Genomic DNA, 12186 nt, shown 5'->3' on the forward strand with positions numbered 1-12186 from the left:
CGTGTGCTCTTCCGATCTCAATACTTATCAGTTTTAACTTTCCAACAAATTATTTTGATGATTCAATAAAAAATTATTTTTAGATCTGTTTTTAGCAAAATTTCTAGACCTTTCAACAAAATCGTTCTTTCCGTGTAATTGAAAAAAAAATTACCGCGGCAGATTTCTCGTATAGGTACGGAAGAAACAGTCCTCCTCCGCACGCGAGATCGCATTCTGACGCAGGAATTTAACGCGTGCAGTTTCGCGCCGGAAGCGCGGCTCGGGAGCGAGGACGGCGAGCAGCGGAGCAGCGAGAATCAAGGACGACGCGCGGGAGAGACCTTATACCAATAATAAGGACTAAGTGGCGTAGGGTTAATTGCCGAGATTCTCCCGCCCGAGCGGGATCTCGGCGACCGGTAGCGGGAGCAACACGACGTGTTGGGCAAGTGTGAGGGAAGAGGAGCTCGGGACGTGTGAGAAAGGCGAGGGAGGCGCAGCCTCCGGGGGAAGATCTGCTATCTGGAGCCCCGGAGGGTACCCGGTGCGCATGCAGGGACTGTATCGCACACCGCCTCTTCGAGACGCCCGGCGAATTCACCTCCGGTGCCTCGGGACTTCGCCACCTTTCCACTCTCTTCTTCTTCTTCTTCTTCTTCTTCCTCCATTTCTTTCACCTCTCCCTTTCTCTCCCGACTCTCCTTCTCTCCGTCACTCTGTCCTTTCTTTCTACCTCGAGGCGAGGGAGGCACGGCACCACGTGCCTACTTGAAAAATCAGCGCGGTTACCGAGGGCCCTAATTAATTTACATAGCGTTCACGGAGAGGCGAGCGGAGGGGGGGGGGGGGAGATTCCTCACGGGTTACTACTCGTGTTACTCGGATTAATGTTGCCGATCGAATGCGGAGCTGTTAATCTTGTTAACAGCTGCAACGGCTCGCCGAGGCGCGAACGGGGCTCTTTTTTAATCGGATGAGCCCGTTTCTTCGCGGAGCGGAAGTCGTTGGGCGTCGATAATGCGAAATCGCAATCGATAATGGATAAGAAAGCGTAGAAGAACGGAAACGGCCCAATGCAATTTTATTAATGTTTTTACGCAGCTTTAATCAATGTTTACGATACTTGTGTAATTAGCAAATAAGTGCGTAATATCTAAACGTAATGTTTCTTACAAATAGAAAATAAACGAAAATAGAGACAAACATAACTAAATGAAATTATTAATTGTAAGAGGCTCAAAACCTATTATTTCCTTTAACTTAATTTATAATTATAATCCTTCTTCATTACTTTCGCAAATTACAGTTATGATGCTCCATTTCTGCTTCACAAAAAAAAAAAGAAAAAATCCATAACTATATAAGCACGCATATCCTACTTGTACAATTCGAAATCTCGCGAAAATGTCGAGGACCTAAAGAAGGTGGGACCGGGATTTACAGGCGCGGAGGAAACTCCCAGATATCGGAGCAGATATCGGGTGCGACACTCCGTTGGGAATCCTCGCGGCGGAGAGATCCGGAGTCCCGACAATGAATACCTATTAAAACGGTGTGAACAATGCCATGCGGGTTAGGTCGCCACTGCGTCTTTCGCGCGCGTGCGAGTCCCGTCCTGCGGTATCGCAGCAGCAACAGCGGTCAGCATAGCGACGCAACCGGCAGCAACGGTGCAGCAACAAGAGCGCTAAGTAGAAGAGAGCCCGGGCGCGCAACCTCGCGCGCGGGCCCCGGTGATATACTGCGAGATCCGCGATATCGCGCGGAGGTAAGCCAGGCAGGCGAGCGAGCGACGCACGTATACACACAAACGGACGGGAACCAGCATCACGGAGGAGGCTGGTTCCTCCTCCGCGCTGCTCCGTTCAGTCCGGATTCGTGGCCGTGCATTACCTTGCATACGCTATTGCGCCCCCGGTATATCTGCCATCTCGCTTCCTCGCGTCTCCTCTCTCGAAACGAAGGGGATCGGCCGTTCCCGACTCGCGCGCGCGTATATACCTACTCGACCATCGACCGTCGCTGCCGCGCCGCCGGTGTGATGCCCACCTCTTCCGCTAATGGACTCTTTCCCACCCGCGTTATACCTCCTCCGTTTGCCGCTCTCTTTCGAAGGAAACGCCGTCGCGCAGTCGTGCGCGTTTAGCGCGACAGTCGTAGGTACGTCTAGTTAATTGTTCCTTATTTGCAGAATCAGGAGTTCTGACTCTTTTAGAAGAGTCCTAAAATTTTTGGATGCGAGATAATTAAAACTGTGATTGGAATTATAATTACACGGAAAGAATAATTTTGTTGAAAGACCTAAAAATTTTGCAAAAAATAGACCTGAAAATAATTTTTTATCGAATCATCAAAATAATTTGTTGGAATGTTAAAACTGATAAGTATTGCTATAAAATTTTGATATTCTAGCAATCATTTTGACTTTCGCATAAAATAATTTTGACTATTAAATAAAAATTATTTTCAGATCTGGATTCAGCAAAATTGTTCTTTCCGTGTAGAAAAACGTGAAACTGAAGATAATCTAGACCTGTTCTTCTTAGCTGCGGAACTTCTTGCATGATTCATCTTTTCTCTTTTTCTCTCTACATCGGAGAGAAAGAAAAAAGAGGAAAGATGAACCGTCCAAGAAATTCAGGTCGAAAAAAAATTCGGGCCTTTGAAGACGAGTGAACGAAAAATAGAGAAGTTTCAAGATCACAATACAATAAATGAAGGATTTAAAAGAAATATAAATCCCTCTTGAAGCGAAGGCGTTAAAGTCTCCTATAATCATTGTATCAGAGGAATTTCGCAGAATAGATAATCTTTTTTTTTTTAGCTGATACGCTGATGTTTGATGCGATTCCTCGAAGAAAGCGAGAAGTGAGAATGCGAAGGCGAATCGTATTTTTTTCGCCTATTCCTGGTAATTCCCAGCGTAAAATCAATGAGCTCGATTTCGCGATTGGCGCGCAGGAGTCACTTTGCTCGTCGCGAGATTGGAAACAAGGGACGAAAGCACGGTGGCGGATAATGGGAAAGAAGCGGATAGGGGAAAGAAGACGAGAGAGAGAGAGAGAGAGAGCGTCTACCCATTATTCCGCGGCGATTCTTCGATTGGCCCTACCTGATTGCGATTGCAGATGAGATTGCACACCCGTGGTGCAGGAAGGCGTTCTCTCGCTCAAGTTGCATAATTTCTGCATAGCATTCGAACGTATTACTCACGGGAGCGAATCGGTTCTTTTTCTCTCTTTGGGTAAAATACAACAAAAAAGTCTCTTCGCGTTTCCAAAAAAAAATAAAAAATTCTTCGTTAAATCTAAACAAGAATTGATTGTCATTCATGCGATATTTTTCCGTTAATTTATTTTTACGATTAAATAAAACAATTTTATTATATACTAATTCCTAGCATTATAACACTTCAACTTAAAACTTCAATTAACTCTTAAGTACCTTAAGTTCCTTTTTATTTCTTTTCCTGAAAATTTTTATTGTACCCGAATAAAAGATTTAATTTCGATACTTCATCTCCGTGCAAAACACGATCTTGATATTAAGCTATCAGTCAATGGATTGCGAAAGAATGATGGGCCGGTTTATGAACCGCGCGCATTGTTTCCGGATCATATTGTCTTGAAAATGTAACGAGTATCTCGCGTGCTAACGAAAGATCGTGGCTAGTTGTATTATAATGGGGCTCATAGCTACAGCTTAAGGTATTTGTTGTCCAAATTCTACGTATCTCAGTAATCACGTTACGCACAGACGGCGATAAGAAATTAATTAATTGAAGTAATCCTATTAGCAGCTTTTGAGATAGATTTAACATATGATTGTTACAGCTTGGCTAGATAATTAATGCACGCGATATGTTTCTTGAATGTAAATCGTCTAACGTATCGGAACAATATAATTCAAATTAAACTGAATGTGCGCCGTCAATTTTAAAATTGTGAGAAATATGCGCGTGCAATATTTACTGAATAAAACCTAGATACGGTACACGATAAATTGCGGTAATTATACGCGCGATGTAACTCCGATGACTTACCTTGAAAGTAGCTCTTGGTGCGGAGGTAGCTTACGCTGAGTCTGAGGATGCTCAGTCGGTCCAGCTTGCTGAGGATATTTTGCTCGAAGGGAAGTAATGACGCGAGCGTATCCAGCTCGGCGTTTAATCGCTCTCGATGCCGCTTGCTGGGATTCGACTTCGTCACCCCGTCTTTCTGTGGTGGTTTTAAGCTGCAATCAGACAAATGTATCATTACGTAATGTATGTATAAATATTATTAAATTGGAAAGAGAAATTATTCCAGAGAGAGATTCTTTGACGAATGTTATATATAGAAAATATTTTAATAGAATATAAATAAATAACAATATATTTCTTTAAATAACCTCATATTACTATTTAACGGAAGCTTCGAAGCTTATTTAGTAAAAAAGTTATTTTAAAATCGAAAGTTTTCAGTACCAATTATATACAATACTTTGATGATGTAAAAATAAAAATCGATTAAAAAATAAAACGCTCGTTTTGAAATAAAAGAACTTAAAACTGCAGAATAAAGAGAACAACTAAAAAAGATTAAGTAAAAAAGCTCAACTTTGAATTTTCCAAAGTACAATTAGCTTTTACGAGAAACGCTATATTCAACGGAGATCGCGAATAAAAATGTAGCAGAGCGACGCTCTAAGTGTCCAAAGCAGACTCGTTGCAGTCTTGCGCCTTCTAAAAATAAAGCTGTTGCAACGCGCGGCAATCAACGATCTTGCTGGTCCGTGGCGATGAGGGTTCAATAACCAGCGGGCTTTTGTTCCGAGTTCCATGACTAGGGGATTAACTTTAATAATCAATTCGCGGCGGAGAGCGCGGCGCCGCGGCGGCACGTCGACCGTTATATGCGCGCGCGGATTTACATTTTACTCTTCATTACTGGAATCAGCGTGCGCGCTTCTCGAATCTGTTAACAACAGGCGGGCCGTGTCCCGTAGAATTTCGATAATTAAAAGTTGCCGGTGTGCCCAGCCCCGGGGACTGATTGACACCCTGCCGACACGTACGCGCCACGACTCGGGCCGGATCGGAGTGTCCTTAAGCAAAGGATACGCACGCCAGGCTCGTAACTTCAAGTATTTACGCCGGCGAGTGAGCCGCTCGATCCGGCGTAAAATGCGCGAGTTATTTAGTTATAGTTGCGATAGTGGTTTAACTGACAAGTACGGCTACTACATGGTGGCCTGGTTAGTCGAAATTAGCGTAAATATTTTATAGAAGTGAATGAGTTCGTCTAATATCGCGCTTGGGGAGAAAAAATTCTTTAAATTTTTTTATGTATCTTAAAAAAGTATAAAAATTGTATATCTTTCCTTGTTTGAGACGAACAAATCATATAATAAATTTATGCAACGCAAGATATGTGAGAAGTTTTTTGTAAGCAATAAGCAATTAAATCATGACTATTAACAGATTATCTTTTATCTATATAAGAAATTTCGTTAATTAATAAAATAATTTTTTAAAAGTAAAATAGAAATGCTAAAAAATTTCCATCTTACATATTTTTCAACATTTATAAAATGTGCACATGGTAAAATGAGGAGAAGCGACGCCGCGCCGCTGACAACTTGCAAAATTAACATGTAAACCTCATTTTTAAGCAACGCGCTTAATTAAAACGTTCATTGTGAATATATAAGAAGTCATTGATACGCATCATAACAGTTAATATAACACGCAATCCCATCACAATGAAACGCTTACGAAATTAACATAGCAGTTTAGAAGGCACATGGAGACCTGGGCATATACAGAATAGCAATAATGTGTGACTTTAATACACAGATAAAAATATTGCATATTAGAATCGAAATCTTTGCTCAGCTTGTGGAAGTTAACATGTCTGAAGTTAAATAAATCGAAAATTATAATCGTAATTAAGCAACAAATGTAAGCGAATTTACGATGATTCTCTCTATATTGAAGAGTACACATTATCTTAAAGCTTACTTTCACGCTTATAAAAATGCAGGATGCTTCGTAGTTCTAAATTCCCTCGCTCGAGAACGAGCGTTTCGATTTTTATCTTCCGAAACAAATATTTCTCCCTCTTTTTTTTTAGTCGTATGACCCAATACGTCCATCGCGACTCTCGCTGCGCTTATAATGCACCGTAAGTCACGTCGTTAACGAACCTTGCGGATTCCCCGACGGCGGCCCATTGACTACCCGTGGAATTAATATGTAAAATCAAATTTTACGCATCTGGCTACGGATTGTTTGTTTAATTGAAACCGCTCGCCATGGGAAACGCGGCGGCCACGCCGCGAAACGAGTATCGGAATACTCCGGGGACCCGTCAAAAGACACCGCGTCGCCGCGCGATGGCCATTCTCGCGCAGGCCTATACTTAGGAATAATTATTATTCTTACGCGGTATATACATATATTTAACGGCCTCTCTGCGCGGCCTTTGCGCGGCCTTTACTTGCGCTGCCCCCAGGAGGAGCTCGCCAAGGCTGCGCAAGAAAAGAGACGAGATGGACACGTCGGAATGGTTCGCGGGCAGGACCAGTTCTTATCGCGGGTTATTAAGAAAATAGTGTTAATGAGATGTCACTGTGAACTCTGCCGCTCTCCTAGAGGTGCCCGGTTGACTCCCGGCTTTTGTGTCCGTGTATCTTATACCACGCTACATTCTGCTCCAGGTAAGAAGACCAGTATATAAGTAAATTCGTTATGAGAAGATTGTGCCAGATAATAACTTTCGCTGAAATTATTAGCCTCTATATTAACCTTTTGTTTATTTAAAAAAGATTCGAAAATATATAAGCTTTATATATATTTCTATATATAAAAATATATAAGCTTTATATCTATTTAAAGCATTAGATTTAATATTAATTTAATTTAATATCTAAATTTTTGCAACGATAAGTTAATTTCATAAAAATATGATAAAATTTTCTTTATATTATTTTTTATTTTGTAACATTTTCCCACATTTATTACTGTTGAATCTTAAATTAATAGAATTTTCAAAGAGTGTAATAATATCGTTAAGCTTCACTGTAAAAAAAATACATTGTGATACCGAGATATTGAAGAATAACGAGAAATGTTGATTCTTAAATTGACAATTTACCATGTGTAAGTAGTATATCATCAACGTATACGATGTTAAATTGCCTGTGATCACTCAGAAAAATTATCTTATACCCTAACAGGTCGGAAAATACCTGGAATTTTATTTTTATCACGACAGACATACTTTTCGTATCAAGATGAACTCGTAAGAAATAAGGTTTAGACTTAGTTTGTTGACAATTTTTAATTATAGCGTGAAAATGCATATTTTATCGCAATATTTACGATCGAATAAATGTTTTTAATCTAATTATAACATTATAATATATATTGGCTAATAGAGAGAAACAAAGAGAGAGAGAGAGAGAGAGAGAGAGATATATATATTCTAATTATATACTTTTGTCAAAAAATTATAAATTTTAATATTTTGTAAATTCATAACTATCGATACTCCATCATTCCTCTTATTTCATTCTCCAATATATGTGTTTGGAAAGGCAATTTCGAGGCAGCCTGTAAGTTCATTTTTAGAAGCATATGGGTCCAATGGACCCGACGGAGGGGACGTAGGGTTAATACCGGACCCACGCAGCCGTGGTGCCGCGCCTGCCCCGTCCACGGGCCCAGTAATTAGCTTTGTTTTATCGAGGTGGCGGGGGGGGGGGGCGAAGAGGGAAAGGAAAACGAACGTCCGGTTGAAACGCTAATAGCATTCGAATAGGATTATTCCTCGCGGACCACCGTCACTCCTCGTCCCCGGATAATGGATTCGGTGTCGTCTAATAATTAATAGAGTGCTTCTTGGCGCGGCCGCGTCGCGCGGTATACGGCCGACAATCCCATTCATCACGCTTTCTAACCCCTTAAGCATTTTAATTAACGATATCGCTTTTTTTCCATAGCTGCGTTTATCATTTTCAAAGATTCGCGGTTTACAAAGACAATGATATCTTCAGAACTCTTCAGATTCTTCCAAAAGCTATCATTCTGTAAATCGTCGGTTAAGGAACATTGTGAAATACACGAAAAATTGATTCTTTGTCAATAACTAAAATATAACTTTCCTCACGCGAAATTTTAATATCTATACGGAAAGAACAATTTTGCTGAATTCAAATCTGAAAATAATTTTTGTTCAATAATCAAAATAATTTTGTGCAAAAGTCAAAATAATTGCCAGAATATCAAAACAGTTTTATAGCAATGCTTATCAGTTTTAATTTGAACAAATTATTTTGATGATTCAATAAAAAAATATTTTCAGATCTGTTTTTAGCAAAATTTTTAGACCTTTCAACAAAATCGTTCTTTCCGTGTAAATACTAAAGTTGAAAATTAACGATAAAAAAAGTTACGCGGAAACAACTTAAATTTCGAATTGAACAGTAATTCAAAATTGCTATTTTTTTAACAAAAATAAATACTTAAATACTTTATCATTATGCAAACGCCAAGAAATAATCGTTTACTCTATATTTTTATAAACATAAAAAGAGATAGTAAATAAAATAAATTTATGTGCATATTTTCACGTATTATCTGCATGATAGATTTAGCTAATTAGTATTTAATCGAGCGTTCTAATTGCATCATTAACGTCGAGATTATTCAATCGAAACTAAGTGACATGAAAGTGACGCGACTCGGCCAGTCTTGCATAACGCGCCAGGCTTACTTACGCATTATAGAAGCGAAAAATCATGCGAACGTAAACTGCGTGCGGTATACGGACGGACCACGGCCGTGTGCGCGATCATAGTTACCTCGGAAATACAAACGAGGCCCCCGACGCTATGCCATTATCCGGTAGGTGCACGGTAACTGTACTTCGATGACAGATGGATAAAAAAATTATATAGATCCGAAGGAACAATGCGACGCGTCCCGCCCGAAGAGTATACACGCCGTTATGCAATCGACATTTATTCGTCGTTACCGCCAAGTTACCAGAAGTTCGTTCCCTACGCTCGGCGAGAGACCGTTCCTCGTTTTCGCTAACTTTATAATATTGAGAACGGAGTGAATGCACCCTTTCTTCGAATTTCGAGGTGTATCATTTTATTTTCATACGCGTTTGGCGCGTAAGTATACGTTTCACCTCATGCGAGCGAGGAACGGATTTGACGGAAACCTGAAGTTCAGTGTGTTTGCAGTGTATTTTAGCATCGGACAGCGCGCGAGAAATAAACGGCACGATTGTTTCATCTTGAGCGCTTATCGATTATTTCGATCGCGCTAGAAGTGACGCATGATTTTAGCCCTGTGCGGCGGCCCAGGTACAGGCCAGGTGATAACGTGTCAAGTCGACTCGCGCCCCTCCCGATAATCCACACGCATAACGCATTTGTAGCATTAGACCAGTTGCGTAGATGCGTATCGACTCCGCGAACCGTGACACTGTAACGCACTCGAAACATACGTATACATATGTATATATATACACACTTCAGACTCCGCTTAATGGCCGGCAATGTTGCCGCGGTCGTTAAGGAAAGGTCTCCTGGCAATTTTCATCCCGGAGCACCACCAGGGTAATTTTCGACGACAGTTTTCCTGGAGAGACAGGTTCGCCGACTTTTCGAGGAAAATCGCGCGAGAGTGGCTCGTCGTGTCGGCAAAAACGCATTCCAGTATTATATTCGAACGGAATGCGTTTTCTTTTTTTTTTTTTCGTGACTATAAAAGAGAAAAAGCGAATGTTGCAAAAGGTAATGCAATTTATGTTGCATTGTAATATAGCTCAAGAGTAACTATAGAAATTTAATTCATAGTCATATTTTTAAACGCGATATTCACTTAAATATGCGTTTTTGTGAAAAGCTATTAAAATTTTTTATGATGCCATAAAACTTATGATACTTTATAATTTGTATGTCACACAAATTACTAATTTCAAGTGCATAATTTTAATTTAAAAAACCTTTTATTTAAAAAACAAAAAAAACACGGAAAGAACAATTTTGCTGGATCCAGAGCAGAAAATAATCTTTGTTCAATAATCAAAATAATTTTGTTGGGAAGTCGAAATGATTACTAGAATATCAAAACATTTTATAGCAATGCCTATAATTTTTAACTTTCCAACAAATTATTTTGATTACTGAACAAAAATTACTTTCACATCTGTATTCAGTAAAATTTTTAAACACCTTTCAACAAAATCGTTCTTTCCGTGTATGTACAACGACCGGATGAAGATAAGTTCAACAATTTTCCTGAACATCTGCAAGTGTCGAAAAACATAACAAGTAACCGATCGTTCGATTAGGAATTATAAATCGGTCGCATTCTCTCTCGCCGGCTAATTCCGTAAGCAACTGACTGATTAGAATTAAATAACATGAGTTACAAGGTGGCGCGTTCAGACGGTCGGAAGCTCTCACCGCACGCCATCCTCGAATCCATCAGGCGAGTAAATCCCAGTCAAGGTTGCCTCGGTGCTCGCATTAAAGTCTGTTTTGTGCACTGCCATCTTCCGCGCGCGCGCGCGCGCGAAAAGCGGACGACGGGTGGACAAAGAATGGCCAATGACTTGGGACTATATGAGCGGTCAATATTTTAAATATACCAAATAAAATCAATGCGAAGAATAATACGAGATAAAAGATGATAGCTGCAAAAGATCCAGAAAGCCGTTACACACTTCTCTAAACATTCTCATTGACTTAACTTCTCTACTCTGCCGAAGTTTGAACTCTTCGAGAAAGATTGAATAGAAAAAAATATATATATAAATTATTCTCGTGATGCTCTAAAATAAATAAACAATTATGTTACGTACACTTACGTATTATTTTCTCTTTTATCTAATCCCTACCATCTTTATTAATTTATCTCTTATTCTATTGAACTATCCAATCGTTTCACAAATCCAATATGTCAATGTTTATTTGAGACAAACGATATACATAATACTCGAAATAGTATTATTAGCTTACGTTGGCTCATGTGTATTTGCCAACGCTGTTCCGAGGACAAGAAACGAGGGATTGGTCGGTTGGAACGAAACTCGGAGATGCGCAGGCGCCACCGAGGGTGGGTCCACTATGGATTTTCGAGGGTAGATACACCACCGGTCGTGTTCCGGGGTGGCAGACAGCATGGGGTAGCAATGGAAGCTCCCACCGCGAGAGGGATGGTCACCCCGATAGCCGCCGCGTACGAGGGTGATATATACCCCACAGAGAGAGAGAGAGAGAGAGAGAGAGAGAGAGGGGGGGGGAGGGAAAAAGCTACCTGGGAGTGCTCGGCTTCGACCTTGGACCGATCCCTTCTCACGCGAGAAGAGGCGATGGCAGCTAAAATGGAGCACGTTGTCTGTCGTTGCCGAAAGATGGATTATAAATGGGATGGCGCGCGTTCGCGACTAGTTAGCCAGCGTACTATTAGTGCATCGAGTACTTAATTTAGGTGGGAGAAGAAAGGTGTTCTGTCACCGAGATAATCGCACAGTCTGTCAATGAATGACAGACGAGGCCTCTTGAATGATAAGAATTTTATATGAGAATTGCATTATAATTCATAATTTATATTATAATTCACAATTATAATTTGTCGGTGGACGTAATGCTAATAAGTTTTAATTTTCATATAATATAATTTTGAGCTCTTGTGTGATAAATTATAATAAAATTACAATAATTATTCGCTGATAATATTGTCAGTTACGGAAAGTTTTATGGAAAGTTAATAATGCTTTAGGCTTTATAAATCATGATTAAATATTATCGACATTATAATCTTAAATTAGCATACAAACAAAAAGAGCAAGAAGCTCTTCGTGTGTGTGTGTGTGTGTGTGTGCGTGCGCGCGTGCGCGCACGCGCACGTGTATACGTGTTTATTGATTGATCTAAAATAAATTATGCATACCGAAATGTCTCCATCGCAGTTAATTATATTTTACGCGGTTTCACCGGCTTTTCGTATACCGTGAGAGACGGAGAACCACCGATTTTATCGAATCAGATCCTACGGGACGATATCGTAGGTATCGGTCACGTGGCCGAAAAATTATGACTTGCTTTACTGCGGATAATGGTTCAGGTGCTTTTCAGGGGCCCGATACGCGATAATTATATTCTAATGGAAAAGTGAAAATTCCGTTTCGAAGTGGCCGGAAG

The 12186-nt window shown here is 40.3% G+C and overlaps 1 protein-coding gene across 1 annotated transcript in view; it reads right to left on the reverse strand.

The window, feature by feature from the left end:
• LOC105453261 (aryl hydrocarbon receptor protein 1) overlaps positions 1 to 12186 on the reverse strand; it is a 209331-nt gene that overhangs the window by 128229 nt on the left and 68916 nt on the right. The window contains exon 2 of the mRNA XM_011695052.1: positions 4025 to 4215. Coding sequence (XP_011693354.1) covers positions 4025 to 4215 — 191 coding nt within the window. The remainder of the gene's footprint in view (positions 1 to 4024; positions 4216 to 12186) is intronic.

Source organism: Wasmannia auropunctata, unplaced genomic scaffold (assembly GCF_000956235.1).
Source record: "Wasmannia auropunctata unplaced genomic scaffold, wasmannia.A_1.0 LD336000.1, whole genome shotgun sequence".
Classification (NCBI taxonomy): Eukaryota; Metazoa; Arthropoda; class Insecta; order Hymenoptera; family Formicidae; genus Wasmannia; species Wasmannia auropunctata.